This window comes from Aquila chrysaetos, chromosome 12, assembly GCF_900496995.4.
Source record: "Aquila chrysaetos chrysaetos chromosome 12, bAquChr1.4, whole genome shotgun sequence".
NCBI classification, from domain to species: Eukaryota; Metazoa; Chordata; class Aves; order Accipitriformes; family Accipitridae; genus Aquila; species Aquila chrysaetos.
In genome coordinates, this window is record NC_044015.1 from 1,529,180 (window position 1) to 1,553,078 (window position 23,899).

General features: G+C 44.0%; 1 protein-coding gene and 1 long non-coding RNA gene across 2 annotated transcripts; one reads left to right on the forward strand and one right to left on the reverse strand.

The window, feature by feature from the left end:
* The first annotated feature begins 2,396 nt into the window (after nucleotides 1–2,396).
* On the forward strand, nucleotides 2,397–8,303 carry LOC115349622. Its single transcript, XR_005933708.1, has 3 exons — nucleotides 2,397–2,599; nucleotides 3,202–3,399; nucleotides 8,103–8,303. It is a non-coding gene; the product is annotated as an uncharacterized LOC115349622 (long non-coding RNA).
* Nucleotides 3,487–23,690, reverse strand: MAU2 (MAU2 sister chromatid cohesion factor). Its single transcript, XM_030034055.2, has 19 exons — nucleotides 23,223–23,690; nucleotides 23,052–23,069; nucleotides 22,722–22,787; nucleotides 21,945–22,040; nucleotides 20,179–20,273; nucleotides 19,596–19,623; nucleotides 18,360–18,515; nucleotides 17,666–17,812; nucleotides 17,105–17,195; nucleotides 16,302–16,405; nucleotides 15,195–15,272; nucleotides 14,544–14,609; nucleotides 14,167–14,250; nucleotides 13,130–13,179; nucleotides 12,806–12,883; nucleotides 12,229–12,340; nucleotides 11,534–11,624; nucleotides 9,665–9,792; nucleotides 3,487–8,171 (listed from the first exon to the last, which is right to left on the reverse strand). Exons 1-19 carry the CDS (start codon nucleotides 23,649–23,651, stop codon nucleotides 8,097–8,099), a joined length of 1,992 nt encoding a protein of 663 aa, XP_029889915.1. The 5' UTR covers nucleotides 23,652–23,690; the 3' UTR covers nucleotides 3,487–8,096.
* Nucleotides 23,691–23,899: the final 209 nt, after the last annotated feature.

Sequence of the window (23,899 nt, forward strand, 5' to 3'; positions counted from 1 at the left end):
ACTTGCGCCTCCGCGCGCCTCGCCCCGCCTCCTGCTCAGGCTTTTTGGGGGGGGGGGGGGGTGGTGTGGTGTGGGGTTTTTTCCTCTTTTTTTTTTTTTTTTTTTTAAACGAGATACGGACGGCCGCGACGCCCAATGAAAACCTGGGGTTGCCCACTCCGCTAGCCAATCGCCCTCCTTCGGCCCCGCCCCCCCCGTACTAAGCGGTGAGGAAAAGAGGCGGGGCGGCCTCTTGATTGACGGGCAGCCTTAACCAGTAAGCGCCGCGCGACGCTCGGTGGGTGGAGGAACGGAAGCCAATGCGCGGCCCGGCGCACGGGGAGGGGGCGTGGCCGGCGGCCGGGCCGGGCTGTGAGGCGCGGAGCTCGGCCGCCCCCCCCCTCCCCGCGACCCGGGCACCGCGGCGGGGCAGGGCTCGCCGCCCCCCCCCCCCGCCCCGCTCTCTCCCAAGCCCGGCACCGCGCCGAGGCCGACTGAGGTGATGCGCTGCCCGCGGGGAGGGGCCGGAGCCGCCGGCCGCGCTGAGAGGCCCCGTCGGCGGCCCTTATCCGCCCGCGCAGGCCGGCCTGGGGCCTCAGATAGGGGCCGGCGGCGGGGTCGTTCGCTCCGTGAGGCGGGGGGGGGGCGGGAGGGGAAGGTAGGCCGCGTCTCGGCGGGGGCTCCGTGGCCTCCACCGGGGGGAAGGGCTCTGGCGGTCCCCGAGCCGCTCGAGCATCGCGGACCCCGTCCCCGCGGGGCAGGAAGGCCCCCCCCCCCCGGGGGGTCCGCGCAGCCCGCGGGAGGAGAGCGCGGTTGCGGTGACTCATCCCCGCTTCCTCCGGCGATCTGGGTCAGGGGTGCGGAGACGTTCTCCGGCCGTACCTCGGGGCGGGGGGGGGGCCGATACGATCGTTCCCGCAGGAGCTGGCGAAGGGGGTGTTAACCCTTTCGCTGCGAGACGGGCCCCGGGAGAGGTGTGTGTGTGGGGGTCCCTCGGCGTGTTGGGGGTGTACGTGGTGCTTGGCATCACGGCGGGTGGGATTATCTAAATCCACCTGGTCAAGCCAACACGTAGAAACGGGAACAAAGGAATTAATAAATTAACTTTCCGCATGAGACTCTCTGAGCAACTGTATTCATACAAAAAACATCTTCTGAGCTGCCAGCTTGCAACCTACCTTCGCTGTTTCTGACATGAGCCTCAGGACTTCTTATTCAGCATTTTTAGACACCTGCAAGTGAGCTTGTTCTTAGAAGGAAAAAAAAAAAAAAAATCTCGGGTGAAGCAAGTTTATAATCAAGGGTAAATAAAGTGACAGGAACCACACTTTATAATGCCAGCACCAATCTTTCCTCAATCATTTTCTACATACAGCTTATTATAGCATTAGATGCAGCTTCCTATCAGGTTATTTAGGTGCTTGTTTCAAAAAAGTAAAAGTGAGATAATGCTCATTATTTTCATCCATAATCGTTAATAAGCATAAACCGGTATGCTTCCCCTTTTACTCAGGTAGGGAAGGCAGAAGGCACATAATCAAGGCTTTTGCAAGAAACAAGCAGTAGAACCAGAGCTAGCATCCAGGCCTCACCCCTCCCTCTCCAGCACTCCTGCTCCTGAGCTGTATTCAGCCTATGGTCAGGAAAGTTCAACTTTTCAGATCTGTTTTCCACTCTAGATCAAAGATTCACCATTTCTGTTAACAACTTTGTGCTCAACATCCTTTAGGTAAGACTGAACACCATTTTTCTTGTTACAAAGTACCTTCCTCCACCCTTTTTTTGTACAAGACAGTTTTAGCTACAAATAACTAAGGGTTAATAGCACAGCTCACAACCAGTTGTTACTCTGGTTAATGACTTCTCCCAAAGCACTAAAAGCCACGGGCTTCACCTCAGGCCATTCAAAACCTCATGGCTAACTACTAAGGGCTCGATCCTTCTGAAGATGCTTTAATCCACACGGATGCATGCATCTCAACTTGCTTCACTTGCTGTGTCATCAGGAGAGTTTCAAAACAGGTCTAGCACAAGATGCATTTTATGACTGAGAAGCTAGGTGAAGTTATTTCCAGAAATCTCTTCAATAACTTTTTCCTTGTCCTGGTTGGGCAGAATTTTACCGAGGTGATAGCAAGCTTTGCCATCTGCAAAGGCAGTATCCAGCAGTCAGTCCTAGCAAACACTGGAAGATCTGTTTTCTCCTTTATGTTTCAACCATGCTAAGGGGTTACGTGGAACAAGCTAAATAAGAGCAAAAATACTCGACAAAAGAAAACAGACAGTCGCTTGTTCTGCAGCAGGCTGGCATCTTAATTTTGCATTGTCAGCTCATGACAAGCCTCTACACAGTAAAACGCAAAGAGGATCTACTCTGGATGCATCTCCGGATCTGTTAGGCAAGTACCAAACTTTTGTACCTCTTGCTAATGTATTTTAGATGCATTTCACGTGGACTTTTGCCACTAGGTACATCCTCTGCAAGGAGCTGCTTCGGAGGTGATTCCAGAGTCGGCCCCGACAGCAGACGAACAAGGCAGAACGGAGAGGAGAAGGTGACGATAGCTCAGTTTATGGCAGATGCAATATTTTTCTGAGGAAGGAACTGCACATAACCAGGGTAAGGAGACTGGAGTGTCAGCATAGCTGAGTCTTCTTTTCAACAGAAAGGAAGCTGCCATTGGGGTTAAAATTTTCATATAGTGAGTAACTTGTTGGAACAGAACCTACTCGGCTTCTATGATGAAATTCAAGGGACTAGCTTAGCAGCTCAGATGACGTTTTGGAAAGGGACAGTATGCAGCAAGTTTTCAAGTTTTTAGTTTCTTCGAAGTTTTACTTGCAGACAAATAAATTCAGCAGTTTTCTTCCTTTTAAATTGAAACTCAAAATGTAAAAATACCTGCCAGAACCATTCAAATTTTGGGATAAAAAGACAAAAAAGCAATCTTCCATTAAACCAGATCCCATTTGTGAAGATGAAATGTAGTCAGCATCCTTCTTGACTGCACAACTGCAGTGAAAAATACTTCTGTCCTATACCAAGTAAGAAGAATTCCAGGTATTTGACCAATCCACAGAAGTCTTGTTTTATCCCAGACACATGCCGGTGTTCCAGACATCTCCAGAGCAGGTTCACAGCCACCCTCAGCCACCTCCAGCGTGCTAAGGCGAGCAGTCAGGTGGACATTTTCAAGCAGGAAATTCTGGTTCTCGTTCCAGGCAGGAGCCTTCAGCCCAACTGCAGGCAGAGCAGCGATCTATCCCCGCTCCCCACGTGCCCCCCGGCACCCCTCCGCAGGCAGCCGCAGTGCTCTGTTCATGCACCAACTAGCACGCACCGTCTGTTGCTCCCTGCCCTCCTGTCCCACAGCCAGGACAGGGCCTTAAACAACTTCTAACGCTGGGCTGGGCGATGGGGTAAGTCACTGTTGCCACATAAAATGCTTCCTTTGTAGCCAGGATTGCCTGCAGCTCAACTAAAGGAATTAGTATTCTACAAACTGCTAGAAGAAGTAAAATTAAACTTTATTTAAAAATTCTTCTAATATAGAAAACGAGAGGAAACAAAGGCAACAAAGGAATGCCCCCAGTTCCATCTCATTACATGAGTTACTGTATTTACAGCTTCAGGAAGGAGCACTGGCAGAAGGTACACGTCCTGCTACTTATGGAGAACTACAAACACTTAACAATACATTGTACAAACCTGACATAACATTTAAAGGTTCACTGCGGGAAACAATTAAATACACTTGCTAAGACAGACAGTAGAAGAGCACAGACAGGTGTTATTTCATCCTGATTTCTCCAAGTGTTCTGTACAGCCTAAACTACCGACATGATTTCCTTCTCACTCACTCACCACCACTGTGGCAAGAACTGCCGTACATTACGGAAACGGGTTTATTCAGCATCATTTGGAGAGGTCAGTAATCTCAAAAATAAAATGGGACATTACCGAACTCCTCCTATCATAATTTTACTTGCTGGAGAATTTGGAAAAACTAAATAAAATTAAAGCAGTGAAGTAACACAGAATATGTTGTGCTGAACTCCATGTGTCCACAGACAGCATAGCAACTTAAGGCCCTAACATTTTATCAATGCCAATTTTTGCTCGTGGTGTCACAGTGAGTGCACATATGGGATGACAGGGGATGAAGTTCATGATTTTTATTTTATTTTAAATTCCCCAGCCGCCAGATTGATCTAGATTTCCTGTGTGTGTGGGCCTTTCTGATGTTCATACTGTAGGAAATGAAATACAACAGGCAAACACTTCTTCAGACTGCATTCTCTATACATATATAAGTTTTTACACTATCTACAAAACAGTGATTAGATGCTTCTGTGTAAGTTCTTGCTACTCATTTAAAAATACTAGAGAAAAAACTGTACAGTTCTCTAAATTACATCTTTAGAAGAATAATTTTTTTAGAAGTTCATAAAAGACTTCATGTTTGTTTCTATAGAGAATTAAATGATTGGACAAGAAAGATTAGAAATATGTTGTTCAAATCAAGTTAGACAGACCAAGCACTTAACAGAACATTATTTGTAAACTGTAAACTTCTAGTTTTCTGTTCAACTTTACATAGGCATTTGAAAATTAGGAAGAACTTCAGTTATGAGGTCCTTGTTTTAATCTCTGCTACATACAAAAGATACTGAAAAGCAAAAACTATTAAATAATTTAATATACAAGTGTAGTTAAAAAGCACTGTACATTGTAACAAATGTACATTGAATTTTAGAGATAGAAAATCACCACGTTATTTTCAAATTTACATGATTTTTTTTAAATTCTGTGATGGGAAGAGGACTCTGGAAATGGAGCAGAGTTCTGGACTCCACAGGGCTGTGGGTGAGTGCGGCCAAGTGCTGTTCTGCACAAAAGCAAAGCCCAGGTGAAGCTGGCTTGTCACAGACAGGGAAATCCCAGGTTGTTCCTCCTGACACTGCAAGTTCAGCTACCAGGTTTAGCAAATGGTTCCTATTAAAACCGGAGCTCACTTACATCACAGGCAAGCAGGCAGCCTTTCCCTCAAGTACTTCCTTCCCTCCCAAGAACAGACCGGCAAGGGATTTGAACTGCAAAGCAGCCTGGTTCGCACACAAGTACCGACAACGAGAAGCCAGAAAATTGCCACTGCAAATTGCTCTCCCGCAACACAGTCTTCAGCTCTGCAGGTCCCCCAGCAGCAAGGTAAGGTCAGGAGATGCAGTTACCTGAGCAGGCACTGGGAGACATCTCGCTGCAGAATGCTTTTCTTAAACTCAGCCCAAACCACAGCTCTCTAGAGTTGGGATTTTTTAATATTGCCTTATAGAAGCAGCACTTTTTTAGCCAACATTTAAAGCAATTCATTATAGTTGAGATGGGCATGTCATCAGTTAAATAACAGCCTCAGACTGGATAGCAAGAGACAAGGAAGAGAATGCTTGGGTTACCTGAATGGGACTCTAGCAGATTTTAAAGTATGTCTTTTTCAGTTACTAGTCACTCTTCAGCTGTGAAGAGCACTGTCAAGAAAACAGCCATTGTGTTTAGGTGCTTAAAAACAGGTAGAGAGTTCTTGCAACCCAGTGACTTGGGGAGGGAACAGCCAAAGAGAGATACTGCTTCCCATACACCCAAAAAAGGGAAAGACTGAAAAACAGTCCATGGGATATTGATATTCCCAAGGTAGGATTTACCTGATCATTCCTGATCAAAATCTAAGCACATGACAGCTGTTGAGCTTTGGAAGTTGTTCCAACAGATGCCTGCAGCACAGCCAAGCTGTCTTAGACCAACAAGCGGAGCAAGCGTGAACCCATCTCCTCTCACCATGAACCAGGGCCACACTGGCAGTGTGCGCCCACCGAGGTGCTGGCACAGAGACGGGCTCCTGCCCCGGGTGCTGCGAGCCTGGCTTCCATAGGAATGCCGCAGCAGGCCCGCTGTCAGCTCTGCGATTCAAAGCCTTCGAGGGGACAGGAGATCACGAGAGCCGGGTGGCAGACACAGAACAATCTCAATGAGCAAGCGATGCAGAACAGGGTCCATCTGCATGGATTTTTCCCTGTATTTGGTACCTCCAGGTACCCGGTACGGTAACTCAGAAATTTCTTCCCTGTTTTTTGAGGTCTAAGGGAGACTTCAAACAGCACTGAATTTTTTTCTTGCAAACCCAGTAATAAGACTCTCTCCCTATACCACTATTGAGACCATGTTTTCCCCGTTGGAGATTTAACAAGGCCTAAAATATACATTGCTTCTGCAAGAGTAAATGTCTCAGAACAGGATCTAAATAGGCATCGCGTATCCAGCAGGAGAAACATAAAATCCTATTTTGGTAATTGGACAAGCACTTGTCCCTTCAGTATCATTCAGCAGTGAAAATTGAGGGGTTTGACTTACAAAAAGCAAGTGTCTCTGTGAGCTGTTGCTAGACAGGGGACAAGACTTTTTGAGAAAGAATGACCATTGCGGGGGGTTGGACTAGATGATCTTCAAGGTCCCTTCCAACCCAAACCATTCTATGATTAAAGACAGATTTCACAGTATTCCTTCTACAATAAAAGTTCTAAAGGTTTGAGGGGGTCAAATATTTCACCTAATATTTTCCTCCTCCCTCAGAAAAAGAAAGCAACCACAGAAAGCCCTACACAAGTAATTTTTCTGGCAGATTCCTTTTCCCTCCCCCTTTTAAGCTGGGAGATAAATATGCAGAGCTACCAAGAGAGAAAAACACTTTATTCAACCCCATGAACCTCGCAAGCTTTACATGGCACTATGACGGACTGGCATGGATCCTTGCTATAAAGCTGCTGATGCTTCACGGAATTAATAACTCTTATACTGTTTTCTGCAGAACAAACTTGGGCCTCGTCTGTCCTGTTTTGAGACAGCTGCAGAGGCACAGGCAAACGCAGTGAGAATTCACAGCTGAAGAGTTCAAAAAACTGAGATAGAACAGGAAAGCTAACAGAAAAGTTTGGAAACATTAGGTTTTTGCCAAAGGCAAGACTATAGTCTAGTTTTTATCATAAGCCTCTGGCTTATACTGGATCTGGGTTTTAACCACCTACTTTAACTCTGACTTCAATCACTTGTAAAAATCATTAAGGCACAGATGGCTGCCTTCCCTTGGTGAGGCTGCAGTAGAGAGGCAAAACGCTATTTCCCAGTAGCTTGGCCAAAGCAGGGACTAGACAGGAGGACAAGAACTTTCCTCCTTCCGTACAAATCACGACAACGTAGCAGAGATGGAGAGAGCTGTGGTTCTGCCTTACCCTGTGCGGGGCTGGACATCAATGCAGGGAGAGAGAAGGAAGACCCTCACAGGGACAAAGTGGTGGCACATTGTCACACACTCAGGAATCCGGGAGGTGAAACCTGCTCCTCTGACAACAGCACCCGTCTGCTCCGCTCAGCCTGGAGGCCACCCTGAGGATGCTAACACACCCCCCGGCTGCAAACACCCTGCCCATCAGAACTCGGATCTCGCCAATCTCATCCATACCTTCACCGCAAGGCTAAAAACAGCGCTGGCAACGACTTGCAGACAATGAGAAGGAAAAAATATTACCTCAGAAACTAAATTTAGAACTTGGGGCACCCTACAATCAATCATGATTTAATCCAATTATTCCCAGGAGCAGAAGGGTGCAGAAAACATTTAAAACTGGCATACGTCATACTTCAGGGAAGGCTGAAGTATTTAGAATACAATTGGTATTCAAAACTGCATGAGTCCTCTTCATTTTCTGTGACAATTTTTAAAAAGTAGGTATCTAACAATTTAAGGAACAAGTGTCCTTTGGACTAAACCTTAATTCTCAGTAAGAGGAAAGCAGATTAAAACCAGTAGGTATATACACACTAGCTGTATATTCACACACATTATGTAAAAGCAGCTTAAAATGCCCTTCTCACTTTGCAAGTCTATGAAATGTACGTTGTCTTTATGCAATCTGTTTCCTACAAGGCCCTCACTAGAAGAGGAATTTGCTGCCTTTTCTTTGAAGAAAAGATTTTGCATGAATTTCTTCTCCTTTTTTGGCTTTTTTTTTTTTTTTTTTTTTTTTTTTTTTCTTTTTAAACACACTGTCCTGATAGTTATGCTTTTTCACAGGAGACTGGCCAGGCTGGTGGTGGGTCCGTTCTGTGCCTGGAACTGTACAGGAGGTGGTCCATCTGTCCACTGAAAGATAACAAACAGCATGAAAATCCCACAGCTGCTGCCTGGGGAGGGGAGGAATGGCGGTGAGGCCAGAGGAAGGAGCTTGCCCTACAGAGGTTTACTACCTTGAGATAATTAAAGATTTCATCAGGAGAAGTTGCGTATCAGGTTTGACTTTGTTTTACATGTGTGGAGCTCCTGTCCCTTGAACAGTATTTCTTTCAGAGCCAATCCACATGCCTGTCATTCCAAACCTAGCTGACTCCTGTGCTGAATCCAGGGTCAATGGCAATCAAGTGAAAGCATTTCCTGCTCTTACAGGTAAATGCCTGACCATCCAAACACTGTGACTAGCACAAATGAGGGACCTAACTTGAGATACGTTTGAGCCCATTATGCACTGCAACTATAGTGTTCCCAGAGCAAGTTAAGCGTCCGGTTCTCACTCATTTAATTATTAAAGTATTTTCCTCTAACATTAGTCAAAATCTTCTAAAACAAGCAGATTTAATATTCGTTTCCTAATCCTCTTCCTTCTCCAGATTTTTAATCCAGCATAGATTATGCAAAAGCCAGCAATGGCAAGCAAAGAAAGGGGAGGCGGGAGAGCTGGCTCACATCTCTGGGCCTGGCCCATGGACTGCGCTCCTGGATGGAGGCAGGCACCTGGCCATGGGGGTTTCTCAACACAGGCTGCATCCCAAACGCTTTCATTCTCGCAAGTCTCAGGATCCCTCTGTGAGCTAAGCCAACAAATAGCATTTTCCTATTGGCCTTCTCCCCCCACCCCTTTCTTCTCCCCAAAAGGGAATGCTGGGAAAAAGATGTCAAGTTCCTCACATCTCACATTCCCATTTGGACATTATTTCAGTCCAGAACAGTAAATTATCTTATGCTGTTGCTGAGCTGCAGCTTAGGAAACCATTCTGTATTTTTAAAACAGTATTAAGAATGTTTGACAGGAAGGACATCAATATTTGAAGTCCAAAGAAAGTTGCTCCTTAAGGCAATGGCTACGCAGACATCAAGTGGTATATTAACTGGAAATTCAGATTTATAGATAAATCGAAAAAAAAAACCCCTTAGGAATGCTGAAGTATCAGTAGAAACTGTACTTTTAGCAGTATAGAACACAGCATTCCCCAGAACAAGGCAGACTGGGTGACCTAAATATTAAAATTAAGCCTGAGAACATAGTAAATTTCTTTCAAAAGTAATAGTTGTCACCAAAATGAAGTGGCTACTGGCTACAAAAGCCATTTAAAAAAAAAAAAGTTCTGGTGTACCAAGAAAACACTTCTAAGAAACAAAGACCGTACCCACCAAGTAACCTTTATAAAAATTAACTAATTGACTCACATTTCCTTTTCCTGTTATCAATCCAGTTTAAATACTAGGAAATAGACTGAATTTTGGCAGAAGTGTGCTCAGCAGAAGAAAGGAATAGTAAAGGAAAGCAAAGCACATTGTTTTGCCTCAGAAATGGTTGTAACTGCAAGATGAAGATTGCTTACCGTGATTAAATTGTGTTCTGGAAGACTGCATGCTTCAATGTGGTCCTGCAGGAGCTGCTGCGAGAAGTTTTGATGCATCTGTGCTGCCTCGTGCGCATCCATGGCATTTCCACAGGCCTTGTTCAGGTCTGAAAGACAAGAGCATCGTGCGCTCACCAAGAAACATTCTTTGTACATGCTTTCAACTGACCATCTCTCTTATCTGAAAAGACTGTTCCCTATATTTGATGAATCCAATAATTGATTTAACAGCCAATATGGCAAAGCCATAGCACCGCTGAATGAAAACTCCTTAAGAGAAGCAGGGGCATATGGGGAACCCGAAGCCTTCCCTTTTCCAATAGCATTGGCAGTGCACATTGCAAGATTTGGTGTTATTTTAGTTTCCAACTACTCAAAATATTACAGTAGCTCTAAAAGGAGGAAGCAAACTTCTCATGCCAATAAAAGCCCCTGTGCAGTTTGCATTTTGTCTTTTTAGTTTCCAGCACCATCTAGCGGGAGCAGGAAAGACTCACGGGTTTCTCACTGCATCTCCAGGATTCAGCAACGCAGGTTTCAGAAGTCAATCAACGTTTTTATTTTTTGGTGAATCGTTGCTTTTGGGGGACTACAGAAGCCTCCTGCTTTGCGTACACCGGAATCAGATCCTAGCGTCTTGTTTTCTGTGAGGTTTACTCACAGGTATTAGCTCAGTCAGATTTAAGACTGGTAACCTACTAAGAATTACACAATTTCAGCTATAAATTACAAGCAGCACAGTGTGGCAGGGGCTGAGGTGCTGCACCTCCTATCGATGAACATGTGGTTATGTTTTGTTATTCCTCATCAAGCACCTTTTCTTCAAGAGTAGGTCATTAGTTCTATAGAGGAAGCTCTTAGGAAAAATCAAACCAGAACAGAAACTGCCTCTTGCTGTTCCCAGGCTAGTGGATATGACCGGAGGCAACAGCAGCTGAACATGGGGTGGTGTTTCATCTACAGCGGATTCATCATTGTACTATCGGCATGTTTTGTATGTGAACTACCACTTGGAAATGAATAAGAAAAGTATTTCAATTGCCCGGAAGCGGTTTTGTAGAAAAGGCAACAGTAAAGCAGAAAATAAGCCTGGCCCACAGTGCTCAACGCAGAACACCATGCTTATAGTAAACATGACAATTTAATATAAATTGAAGCTGCGGGGTAAGTTCTTGGAAAAAGGGTAGAGTTACTGCTTTATTTTCTAGTGAGAGCAAATCAATTGCAGCATTAATGTTGACGGTCTGCCAAGAAGCTAGTCAATATTTGAACAAAGCATCCTGGGGCCTGTGTAAGTCAGATTAAACAATATTTATGTATGAAGTGATATAATAGTCTCTTATATTTATTAAAGCCCGTACACAGAAGCAAAGCCTAAGTGAAACTTAATCAAATGTTTACTACAATTGGAACCGCAGGCAAAGAAAAGCAGAGCAGCAGCAGAATAGATGCTACAGGGGGGTGAACTGGAGCCCTTTCCAAAGGGTCACCAGTTCAGCTGTTTATATCATAAACTGTCATCCAGCAACAGCAGGAGAAACCCAACTGCTGCCTCGCACCCGTCACAGGGGGATGCTGGAGTTTTACAGGGCCTTCTCACCCTCGGCATCTTACAGTCTACCCCAGAAAAACAACTGGAATATCTGACAGCATTGCCAGAGCTGCAGATCAGTAATTGGCAGAACCACCTCGCACTTCCAGCGGTATTTTGTAAATCCAGGCAGTCTTTCATTTAGTCTCTCGGCGAGGGCTGGCATTGGCATACATCCCCATACTCAGTCCCCAGCTAGTAGCAATGGGCTCTCTGCTGCTTTTTTTTTTTAAGTACAAGACCTGTTCCTAACTTACCTCTCAACAGAGCTGAGGACCACAGCTGCACAGACATATCTGGTATCTTGCTTGCAAGCTGCATGGCTGGTACTACCATATTATTACTTTCCTGGTGAAGAGCAGATATCAAAATAAAATGGGTATTTATTTTTTTCCCCTTGCGAATACACATTACATAGAGATGTTAAATTTGTGACAAAAAATTTGTCTACTTTAATCGCTGCCATGTTCTAGCTAACAAGTCAAAGTGCTTAATGGGACAATAACCCAAACACATCGCATCTAAAACTGTCTGGAATTTTGCTCTGTCCTAGGAATTACGGCATCTATGTTGTCCAAAATAATAGAAATATTCCACACATTCTGGCATACGGTGAGAATCAAGGAGCTCGTACCCACAATTCCTTCCAAAACAATCCAGTTGAATGATGTTATTTGTCCTTTATTCAGCTCCTTTTTTCAAGTGATTTCAGGCATTATAGGAACACACACTTTTAGAACAGACTTCAAACACTACTACTTTGCTGAAGTGTTATTAAACATGCAAATTACAGCTACAGAATTATGTAAGTCAATAAGCTGCCAACTTTTAGTGGGACACCAATAAACAAGCATTCTTAAAATAAGATTAATTTCATAAAGTGTCCCGATTTTCTTTGGCAAATGACAAGTCAAACATTTACACGGTAACACTAGAGACAGTGAAGGCTTACCCTGTGATTCCCTAACACATAGAATATATGACCCAGGAGTACGAGAGAACATGCTGTTAATCGATTCAAGTCTTCTGCATTTGACATTTTCAGTGTCTCTCGCAAAAATCGCCTACCAAAACAGAGCAAAAATAAAGTGTTTTAAAAACTCTACTTTCCCTACCGTATGTAAGGAGCATCATTAAGAACTGAATTAATCCACATGGCAAATATTAGCACTTGGGAATAAATGTGTGCTGCAGGTGACCTTAAACAAAGCACTTAATTCCCAAACCTCACCTTTCATTTAGCAAAAATGACTATAATACAGGTCCTCCTTTGAAAAGCTTTTGTTTCAGATGTGCCACTGCCGAACACTGCACAAGTATTATTATTAGCATTCAGAACTAAAGAGATCTAAACCGAACAGCTTCCTGGTATTTTCCCCTAAGTAATAAACAGAAGGTTGACTAAATCCACAGGGAGAAGAGCTAGCAGGTTTGAAAGCAAGGCCTCGGGGTTTTCATTTTTCTCTTAAAAAGCTTGATTTAGTTTCTCCTTTTTTCCCCACCTTCCAAGTGCACCGATTTATACTCACTTTGCCTCATTGTATCTTCCTTGAAAGAAGGAGAACAGACCTCGGATGTAGAAAGCCGCTGCTCGAAGACAGTGAGAGCTATGGACAAAGCAATGCATTGAAATCTAGGCATTGTGCAGTGATTACATGCATTACAGACAGATTTCTAGGAATTTGCCCAATAATCAAATCTCCAAACAAAACATTATATTTAACCCGTGGTCAGAACTTCTGCCTTGAAAAGAAGTTGATTATTTTGTTTTCTTTTAAAAAAAGCCTGCTACAAATCCACTATTACCATCACCAATGCAACATCAGCATGTAGATAGTTTCTGGAATTCTCACCTCACAGGAAAATTATGGTCTGGATTTATCCTTTCCAATAAGCTGTAAAGCTACAAAGTGGGAGGGGAAAAGAAAGATAATCAGCATTTCTCACATATACAGGCTTAAATACTGACAGCAAGTGCACATCAAATCAAAATGGCGCAAGTCACCACAAACACACTCAAGTTTACTTGTACTGGTTAGGTCATAGCACAAACATTCCAATATTAGGAGTTTTCATGCCCATTTTGATCCCAAAATCAAGTTTTACACAAAATAGGCTCAGACTTTATAGAACTTCCTATACAACGTCAATATTTCCTCAGAGAACTTTTAGCTGTCATTATCTGAGCTGTTCAAGACCCAAATGAATGCTGTATCAGATACGCTATTTAATTGAAACCAGAAATCAACTAAGCAAAAAAAAAAAAAAAAAAAATCAACTTTTTTAATTCTTGTTTTTGCTCTCTAAGCTTTTTAACAAAGTACTGTGTGCGTGGTGAAAAAAGTTCATTTACAGCCTCTACACAAGAAACCTGCAAGCACATCTCTGAGAAGTTACTATCGAGGGATCAGACACATCACTGAAAGAGTGCACACAGCTAAATTTTCGTATTAATATGGCTCCAGGCACACCACTGAAGCAAAATCAACACACACATGCACATACCTATTTCTGGATGTTTAGTTAAACCTTGCTAGGTTTTATGTAATCTAATAAAACCCCTAAGCAGATGGAAGCTGAAGCGAACAAGTTGAATGAGTCAAGATGACATAGTTAATCACACACTTCACATTGGGAAGCTTGCCCTCCCAGTGCTGTAAAAATTCTGTGTACAATCCAGAATACTCTGCTTCAGTGGTTTGCAGCTCAGCCAGCTGATGCCACTGGTTCTTTACTGTTAATTGACACTACCCTGATGAAGGAGTTGCCTGGCTGCCAGACAAGGTACCACTTTGCAAAAATGCTCAGAAAAAAGAATAATCCAAGCACAGCAGCAGTTTTCTCTCCAATAAATTTCTGAGTTTAGAATGACAGTCAGAAAACAGCTTACCTCTTGATGCCGGTTGCCTTCCCTGATGTACACGCTGGCTAAGTTTGTCACAATAAATGCCCACAGTTCTTGATGTGTAGTCAGCTAAAATAAACACGATACCAACAGCACAGTCAAATACTTCAACATCTAACCCAGAATTTGCTCACCCCATATAAATCACAGATTTGGTGCCTGATATTTTGCTATTAATAAATCCTCCTGACCTGAACTGTGATCAGCATAGAAAGAAAAAAAAAAAAAAAGAACGCAACTAATATAGATGATCTCCAGGTTTCCCTTCCAACCTCAACTGTTCAGTGACCCGCACAACAATTGCAGCAAGCCCGTTTCCACACTGAACATCCACAGTAAATAGTTTGGGAAGAAAATCTTACCCTCAGTGCTGTAGTAAATTGTGCTTCTGCATTGTCCATGCAATTAACAGAAATGCAGTAGAGCCCCTGTAGAAGACATGATATTTCTAAGGTAATGCACAATACAGCAAGCCAAGAATGCAAAGAAGAAAGGCACGCACAAAACCACAGAAATCTCAGGATATTGACAGGAAAGAAGGTAACCAACAAGTCTTAGTTTTGCTTGGTTCTGGGAAAAATAAGCAATTTCTACACAAAGTCCTTCAAAATAGTATGCTCCTGTAAAAAATCCCCCATTTATCTAAGAAAACCCTCCTGATTTCTTATAATATTCAAACAGCAATGCTACATAAATTCTTCCCCTCACACAGTTCCCGCAACATACCCTCTCAAACATGTACAGGATAAATCTTGTGCATTTGCCTTGCATACTAACTACCATGCTACACATCACTTATTTTAAAAAGGGATTTAAGTCTTTGACAGCCTTAAATAACACTGGGTGCAAGTCCCCACAGCAGGACTGGCAATCAGTAACACAGACCCTATTACTCCACAGGAAATCTTGCTGTCTGCCTCACTACCTTCTCATTAGTTCCTGGTGATGAGTATGAGTCTTGGGTAAGGTCTTCCAAAGAGTCATAAAGCTTACCGCTAATCATAGACACTTACTAATAGAGTGTGCAGCTGGGCAGCATGATTAGAAAACAGTCTGGGAGACTGCTGGCAGAGCTGACAGACTTGTGAAATCTGTTAGGAAAAAAAAAGTTAACTTTAAGATACTTTTCCTCCATTTCACTTTATGCTCTAAACCCATCTACTTGCACCATACATGTCATGCAGTACGTTTCAGCGATTGGTTCAAGAATCCTAAGTCATGCTCCTAGGTAAATGCGGAGGCTAGACTTGCCTCAAGGTACACACACTGCTCCATACACACTCGTCCCACACAGATGCACATTCAAAGTGGTTTTGAATTATTTGCTTTGCAGCAGCTCCACCATATGGTGGCACCACCTGCAAACCAAGTCACAGATCTCTTCTGACACGCTCAGAATTTGAGTTGGCACGCAACAGAAAAACTGGAATCAAAATCTTCCACGGGGTATGTGCTTGTGATGAGTTTTATGAGCCAGAACCAATGACTATTCTTTTAGCAGGCTAAATTTCCCCCCACCCCCTGAGTACATCCATGAGAAGGCTGACAGCAGAGGTTGAGATGATACAACAGTAAGTCCTATAAATAAGGGATGGGTGAACAGGATTTAAAAATGACTCTGAGAATGGAAAAAAAGCACAGTTCTTTCTTGCATTAAGTAACACTGTCCCTCTCTTCCTTCCCCTCAAACTATGCAAGAGAAGGAAAGGACAGAAAGGCAGGGAACCTTAAAAACTGAGAAAAACTTGGACAAGACAGGAACACCTAAGAGGAAGAGTTAAGAGCCACTCTCAGTCATGAATCTGATGGAAAAGACACCAGAGTCAGGCTGCAACATACAATCAGGAAGGTGTCAGTTGTAGACACCGATCAATTATTGTTGACTCCATGAGCAACTCCAAAGTGTTCTTAAATAAAATATTTAAGAGGAGGCTAATTCCACGGCTTCAGAGTTGCGGCATCCCGAGCATCATTAGGCCTGACTATATCTGTTAGTAGTTTAGCACTGCTGGAACCCCCATCTGAGCCCAACTATCTTGCTCAAAACTGAAATTCCCGTGTTTTAAAAGCTATCACTGCATACATTCACAACCAGGGAAATGATGATACCCCATTTTTACCTCCTGCAACGCCGTGGCTTTGTGTCCCGTGACAAGCCGACACATGATAATGTGTTCCAACAAAATAACTTGGAATGATGACAAGATAGGACTGCAGTCCAACACTGAAAAGGGAACAAAAGTAATTCAGTACGTGAAGTTAAGACAAAATTAACATCCTAACTACACAGCCTCCCCCCACACCTAGCCAGCTTCCTCAGTTGCAGGTGGTTCAGCAAGACTTCAATACAAAGACTCCTGTGTGGAAATCTAGAGAGAGATGTCTTTGGCTGGACCACCTGGTGTCAGAAGAGTCATCATACTGCCCAGCTCCTCTTCCATATGCCACAGGAAGGATGGCACAGGTTTAAAAAAAAAAAACCAACAACAACCAACAAACAAACAAAAAACCCCAAACCCACCAAAACCATGATGCCTGAACTGTCAGGAGCGGGACTCTGAGCACCACTTAAGTAAAAACTCCTTGGGAACACACACTCATTTTAGAGAATCAAAAACTTGGATAACCAAATACATGGACAATCAGAAAGGCAGCATGAAAATACACGTATTTACAGCCCCATTTACCGAGTTAGAATAAACCCCCCCAAAACAAGATTTCTGTATTAAAAGTAACTATCCAGTGTTAAAACAGAGCAAAGTTCTTAGACACAGCAGAAACAGACTGACAGCAGGCTGTCCCAGTGAGCTAAATAAGGTTGCTGTGGTTTGGGGTTTTTTTGTTTTTTTTTTTTTTTAAATTTAAATTAGCAACAAGTAATGGAATCTTGCAGCATCAGCTAACTGATAATCCTTATCCTTACTTTTTAGCTTCTCTAGTTGCATGAGCGCTTTGTCTGTGTACTTCTGAGCCTTCTCCAGATACCCTGCTTGCATGGAATGCATCACTGTCACCTGCCGGAAAACACAGGAAAGATTACAGAAAACTACCTTTGCAAAGAGGAAAGGTCTGGGAGTTCACACAACTCCTCAGCTACCAGCTTTTTAAAATAAATTTTTATATCATTCAGGAGTATAATCGTATTCGAGAAGTGGGGCGATTAGTTTCAGGAATTTGAAGTCAAGACTGTTGCTCTGTTGGTAAAAATAAGCCAACATAGAATCAGATTAACTCATACGATGTAGAGCTATTTGGCTTGGATATTAATAAAGTTACATTCCAGTTTCCAGACTTCTTGGACAGTCTCTTCAAACGCTGACATCACTGAAAGCAATAGTCTCACAGATGCTGTGGCAGAATTAAACTGCCAGTGTAACGTAAAGCAGCATATGGTCTGCAGAATCTATCGCTGCTGGCTCCAAGCAATTTTTAACCAATTCCTCATTAATTAGCAATATACATTAAGTAAAAAAGAGCTTCTCACCAAGTAGACAAGCACACACATGTGTTCCTTGGGCAGCCAGTGAAAGAGATCAGCAGGGTTGCTGGGCAGAATTTCATCATCGTGCAGCGTGGATATGGTCTGGATGCACTGCTGAAGCTGTTTCAGGCATGGCTTCACACTTTTCACCTGCAAAAGATGATTCACATCAGACATAGCTGCTGCAGCCCAGATGCTTGAACATTTACTTAGTTGGGAAAACTTGCCAGGCAATAAATAATCCCTACATTCAGGAAATTAGTTCATGCATAAATCACAACACTAGCATGACAAAACAGTGACTACTTCAGGCCCGCTCCAGGATTAACAACAATCACCCCTTCATATTTGCATATACGACCAACAGATGCTCAAAATTTTTTTCAAAATTATACACAAAGCCTGTTATCTCCACCAACATAATATGGAAGCAAGAGTGGCTGCCATGGTTATAAGCATATCACAGTTAACCTTTCCTTGGGGAAGAAGAAATTAATTAATTTCTTCACTCCTCATCTCATTTGTGATTAAAATCTATAGAAGTTAAGTTTCATTAACAAAAAGCATAGCGCAGCAAAACAAACAAACAAAAAATAATCCCCCAAAATCACCTCAGTGTAACAATTAGCTACTTTTGAGGCAGTACTTTTTCCCCAGTTCTCACACGGCAACTATAAGAAGCACAACTCACACGTACCTGCCCAGCGTCCAGGTAATGCGTGACCTGCAGGACTAAGAAGAATACACGTAACGACTCCTTCTGGATGGGGTTTCCTTGCCAGTTTTCAACTATCTGCCCGCAAAGAGTAAGGAGAGGGTGCACCTCCTGCAGCTTTCGTTCCATTAGAAGGAGCTATAATTTAGAAAAAAAAAAAACCATCATTATTTTTGTGCTAACCAGTTTTAACACTCCAAGAGCCTCAGTAGAACCCCAAGTACATTGATTTATTTAAAACAAAACCAGATTCAAAGACAACTTATTGCAAGAGCACCAGCATTTTCACATGACCAGATTTTTCATCCCTAATTACAAGGGCTCCAGTGACAATCTGCAGCTATCCTTTATCCTTTCAGAAAATTATTTGTCATAATTAATAAAGGAGAAAAAAAAAGCCAAACCTATTCACAAGAATTTCACCAGAATTCTGCAGGCTTAAGTCTTATCCCAGATATATTTTTATACTGTGCTTGCTCACATGAACAAAACAAAATACATAAAGCAGATAAGCATGCACAATACCTTAAAACAAATGGCCTATGTTCAGGCAGGTTACATTCTATTTTCTATTGCTCTGTAACTTGCATTATACTAGCGTCCTGGTTTCAGCTGGGATAGAGTTAATTTTCCTTCTAGTAGCTGGTATAGTGTTACATTTTGGATTCAGTATGAGAATAATGTAGATAACACACCGATGTTTTCAGTTGTTGCTAAGTAGCGTTTATATTAAGTCAAGGATTTGTCAGCTTCTCATGCCCAGCCAGCAAGAACCTGGGAGGGGACACAGCCAGGACAGCTGACCCAAACTGGGCAAAGAGATATTCCATACCATGTGATGTCACGCCCAGTATATAAACTGGGGGGAGTTGGCTAGGAGGGGGGCATCACTGCTCAGGAGCTAACTGGGCATCGGCTAGCGAGTGGTGACCAATTGCACTGTGCACCACTTGTTTTGTATATTCCAATTATTTTATTATTATTGTCATTTTATTATTGTTATTATTATCATTGTTATTTTCCTCCTTTCCATTCTATTAAACTGTTCTTATCTCAACCCACAAGTTTTACTTTTTTTCTCCCCCTGATTCTCTCCCCCATCCCACTGGGTCGGGGGGGAGTGAGTGAGCAGCTGCACAGTGCTTAGTTGCTGGCTGGGGTTAAACCACAACTAGTTAAGCAAGTAAACAGTTTATTTTAAAAGTACATCCAACTTACCATCCCCTTGCTTAGCAGAAACAGTGCTCTGAAATGAAACAAAATGATGTCATGCTCAGAAGAAAGTTACCCAAACCACAACTATATACATAAATCCTGAGGAAAAAAAAAAAAATAAAAAAAAAAAAATCTGCTGTTCTCCCCCTCAAAGACAATAGACAAGAGAGTATTAAGGAACCTGCCACAGAAAGCACGTTTAAAAGCTAGATGGAACAGTTCAATCATAGCCCCAGGAATCAAAGTCCCAGCCTCTCAGGTTTGTAGCCAAGCTTTGGACAGTTCCAGTTACAATAGCTTCTAAGGCCAAACCAGGCTACTGGGAAAACTTTTGCTGATTAAGACAATAAACAAAGTTCAGTTTGAAAAAAGACTCTGCAGAGCTTAGTGGACATTATTGGTTTTAACAGAAAAAGGAAAGAGCTGGAGAAACTCTCAGATCTAAGAGAATACTCAGAAATACTGGCTTGCCTTTAAAACCCATGTAGCAATCACATCTCTACATAAAACCAGAATATCTCTAAATAAAAAGTAGACGAAACCAAAATATTTTCTGTGAGAAGGGAAAAAAGTCCAGGGAACTCACCTGGTATACTCTGATCCTACCACCCGAGCATATTCTGCTCCAACTCCGAGAAGGTCACATGCAGATACTAAGTCTTTTTCAAGTGTATGTAGTTGCTGAAATGAAAAAAGGCCGCAAGAGTTTGGCATTTTCTTTGTGAAACTCGTTTGCAGTTTTTAAAAATGTAATTACTCCTGTGCTTTACACGTGACAAGGGCTAAACTGGTACTTGTTAAAAGTATCATCTGATTTTAGACACATTTTCCAGGAACACCTGGCATTCTCCAAAAAAAAAAAAGTCTGTAACATTTCAAAGAAAATGTCTCAGCCCAGTTTCATACCACGCAAAGCTGTTATAACTCATTAAGATCACGTGCAGATCAGATCCCAACAGCTCCAATATAACCGTGGACTGTTACATTGGAGTAACTGGAATAACAGTGTGTTTTCCAGCAAGAAGAGCAGAGAAAGTCTGCAAGGTATGTTTCAGGTGACAGGGAGAGGATGATGCAGCTGCCAGAGCACCTCTCACTCCCTCCTGCCTGCCAACTTTTGTACTTTCTCCAAACTCAGGTAGAAAGCCACACAGTTGTAGCAGAACAGGCACCAAGGCAATGAGAGACACAGGCCTCTGTGGTCAAGCAAAAGCCAGAAAGGAAATACCACACAGAAGAGAAATCAGCAAAGAATGTCAAGCTTCAAGGGAAGGATCCTATTCAGAGGGAGGCACTGAGAAAAACACTTAAGCTTCTTCTGAGTACTCAGGCATTAACTCATTGCAAAGTAAACATTTGTCCTTTAATCGATAGGAAAGTAAGTCTCTCCACAGTTCACTGTTCCTAAACTACACAAAGGAGCTTGGCAATTCCTTTTCAACAAAGTTGGTCTGCTTGTTTAAGCTCATCAGGAAGGGGGAAAAGACAAGTACAGGTGACTATTAAGACAGTCTTCAAAGATAAAATTGCTTCCTAACTAGCTCTCTGCTGCAGAGTACCTGTAAAGAGCAATTAACTCCCTCAACTCTCACGTTAAACACCTCGAGCCTCTTTAGGAGCAGAGAAGAGGCATAACCTGGAAAAATAGGGGGTCATTCAGCAATAATCTGCTCTTCCCACTGATCACTTAACTTTCTGGATATGCTCCCTGGCCTAATGCATTGGATCACTGAGGAAAATCAGCGCTTTTAAGAGTAGTTACACAGCTGAAGTAAAGACTGTAACAAATGTTAAACACTTCAGATTCCAACACGCACCACTTTATTCCTAGAAGCGAAGACGGTCTGACCTGTGCAGCTGAAGCCACACTTACGAGCATATTACAGAACAGGAAGAGTAACATTGCTTGGAGGCCTTTGCACCACCTGCTTTTCCCATCCCAGTTCTGCTCTGTGTGCTAATTAGGTTGAAAATAATCAAACGAACACTTCACGTTGGCAAACTCCAATTCCAGCAGGCTTTAAGAAAACATTTGCCCTTCCTGCAAGCCATAAGGTGGATTTTATTTTGCTCCACCTCTAAAGTTGTGTGTTACTAGTGCCCACGGGATGATCCTTGCTGCTTTCTTCCCCATCTGCCTTCAGCAGATAAAAAGTGGGCCTTGACCCAATCCACAGTCTACCAATATATCATTACTTTATAGCATGAACTTTTCTTTTGTCTCTCCATTAACAGTAATGATGGGTTCAGAAGGCATCCAAGCTCTTTTTAAGAAGGATACAGCTGTTTTCTAACCATTTTTTCCAATCACAGTGCTACAGTATAACATGGTTATCAATATAAATCACTTACTGCAAGTTGAAAAAGCAATCTACAGTGCCAGTACGGAGTCTGCTGTGAAATCTGAATGGCTTTGCGTAACAGAGGTTTTGCTGTATCCACTGAATTCTGAAACAGAAACATGCACAACATAAAAAACCAGGCTACTGGGAACTTCATCACTAACAATAACAACTTTTAAACTAGTTGTATTCTGTGTTGATCCCCCATTAAAGTCTCACAGGTCAGGAACCTCAAAACATGAAAAGCAACAAAACCAAGTATTTAACACACAGGCCCACACATCTACACTTGACTGAAACTCTGTTCAAAAGTATTAGCTATTTAACTTCTTTGGCCGCTATTCTAATGTGCGCTTTTTTCCTGCACGTGAGAGAAAAATCAAACATTTTCTTTAGAGAAAGTAAAGACTAGTTAGGGCTCTTCCGGAGAAAAAGAATAAAAATAGCCTAGGAACACAACAAAAGCCTGAGGAAAACCATCCACTTCCCTCCCTCCCCCCAAATTAGCTTGTCTTTGTCCAAATGAGGGCTAAAGAAATAGTTTGGCCAAGTAAACTTCCTTTGCTGTGGAAGACCTGCATTGCAATTCCATCAGCAACTTTCACAATAAGAAGGGCCAAAAGTCTTTCAGGCTTACACCTTAGTACTCTACATTTACATTGCAGCGGACCTCTAAAAATTTCATAAATCCTATTACTAATGGCGATAACTACTCCAAGACCAAAGACACACAAATTAAATGCAGCAGAACAACCGACAACATCTGAAGTAGTCTCAGTGCACTCACCTCCTGACAATATAGTTCAGACAGAAGGCTGGCTGCCTCAAACTTAACATCTTCAAACTGGGGAATCTAGCAGCATCAGAGTTAAGTAAATATTAAACACTATCTGGAAAACAGCAACAGCCCGACGTCCAAAAACCCTTAACAGAACATACGTGTTAGGAAAGCGGCTCCCAACCACAGAATTAGATTAAAAACACCAGCTAAATCCCCATCCCCAGGGCCAGGCTCTCTCTCCGCAGAGATGTTTTGTTATCAAAGCCCCCCGCTGCAGGAACAAGGTGGCTGGGCAGTGACGCTCCTCGCCCAGACGGACGGCCAGGAAAAGGATACTTGCTGGGATATCAACCACTGCAAGAGAAGACAGGGGGTTAGTCCGCAACCACCACAGGCCAGCCCCACTGACAGGGCCCCCCCCAGCAACCCCCCCCCTTCTCCTCCTCCACAGACACACACACACATTCCCCCACTCCTCCTCCACACATACATCCCCCCAGGGCTCACCGCCTTCTCCAGGTGCCCGCGGGCCTGGTCGCCGTTGCGGGTGTGGTGGTAGAGGACGGAGCCGAGCTGGAGGTGGGTGCGGGCCTCCATGCGGGCCGGGGGCTTGCGGGGCAGCACGGCCTGCAGGCAGTGCACGCAGAGCCGCACCTTGGGCGGGCTCGACGTACGGAAGTGTTCGGCCAGGCCCAGCAACGCCAGGTACCACGACTCCCCACCGGCCGCGCCGCCGCCCGACCCCGACCCCGCTGCGGGCCCAGCACCTCCGCCGCCACCTCCTCCTCCGCCGGCCCCCCCGCCGCCCCCGCCGCCCGCCTCCCCGGAACCCGCCGCGCCGCCCGCCGCCGGCTGCGGCTGCTGCTGAGGCGGCGGTTGTTGCTGAGGGGCCGCGCCGGCCGCCGAGCCCGACGCGCCCGCCGCCACCGCCGCCATCTCAGGGCCGCCGCGACAACACGGGCGGGAGGGGAGGGGCGGAGGCGAGGAGCGGCGCGCAGGGGCCGACGGGATATGGAGTCCGCCCCGCCGCCGCCGCCACGGCCGCCACCGCCCGCGCGGGCCGCTGGGAGGCGTCTGCCCGCCTGAGGCGCTGATGGGAAATGGCGGGACGCGCGCCGCCTTATGGGAGTTGTAGTCCGACCGGCCGCCGCCGCCGGGCTGCGTCCGGGGGATGGGGAAGGAGC

Excerpts from the sequence above, each read along its gene's own strand:
- MAU2 (XM_030034055.2), bottom strand. The coding sequence starts at position 23,651 with ATGGCGGCGGTGGCGGCGGGCGCGTCGGGCTCGGCGGCCGGCGCGGCC. Across the intron at positions 17,196-17,665 it reads TGTGTGTGCTTGTCTACTTG|GTGACAGTGATGCATTCCAT; the intron begins GTGAGAAGCTCT and ends GTTTTCCGGCAG. Across the intron at positions 11,625-12,228 it reads ATGTGTTAGGGAATCACAGG|GAAAGTAATAATATGGTAGT; the intron begins GTAAGCCTTCAC and ends GCTCTTCACCAG.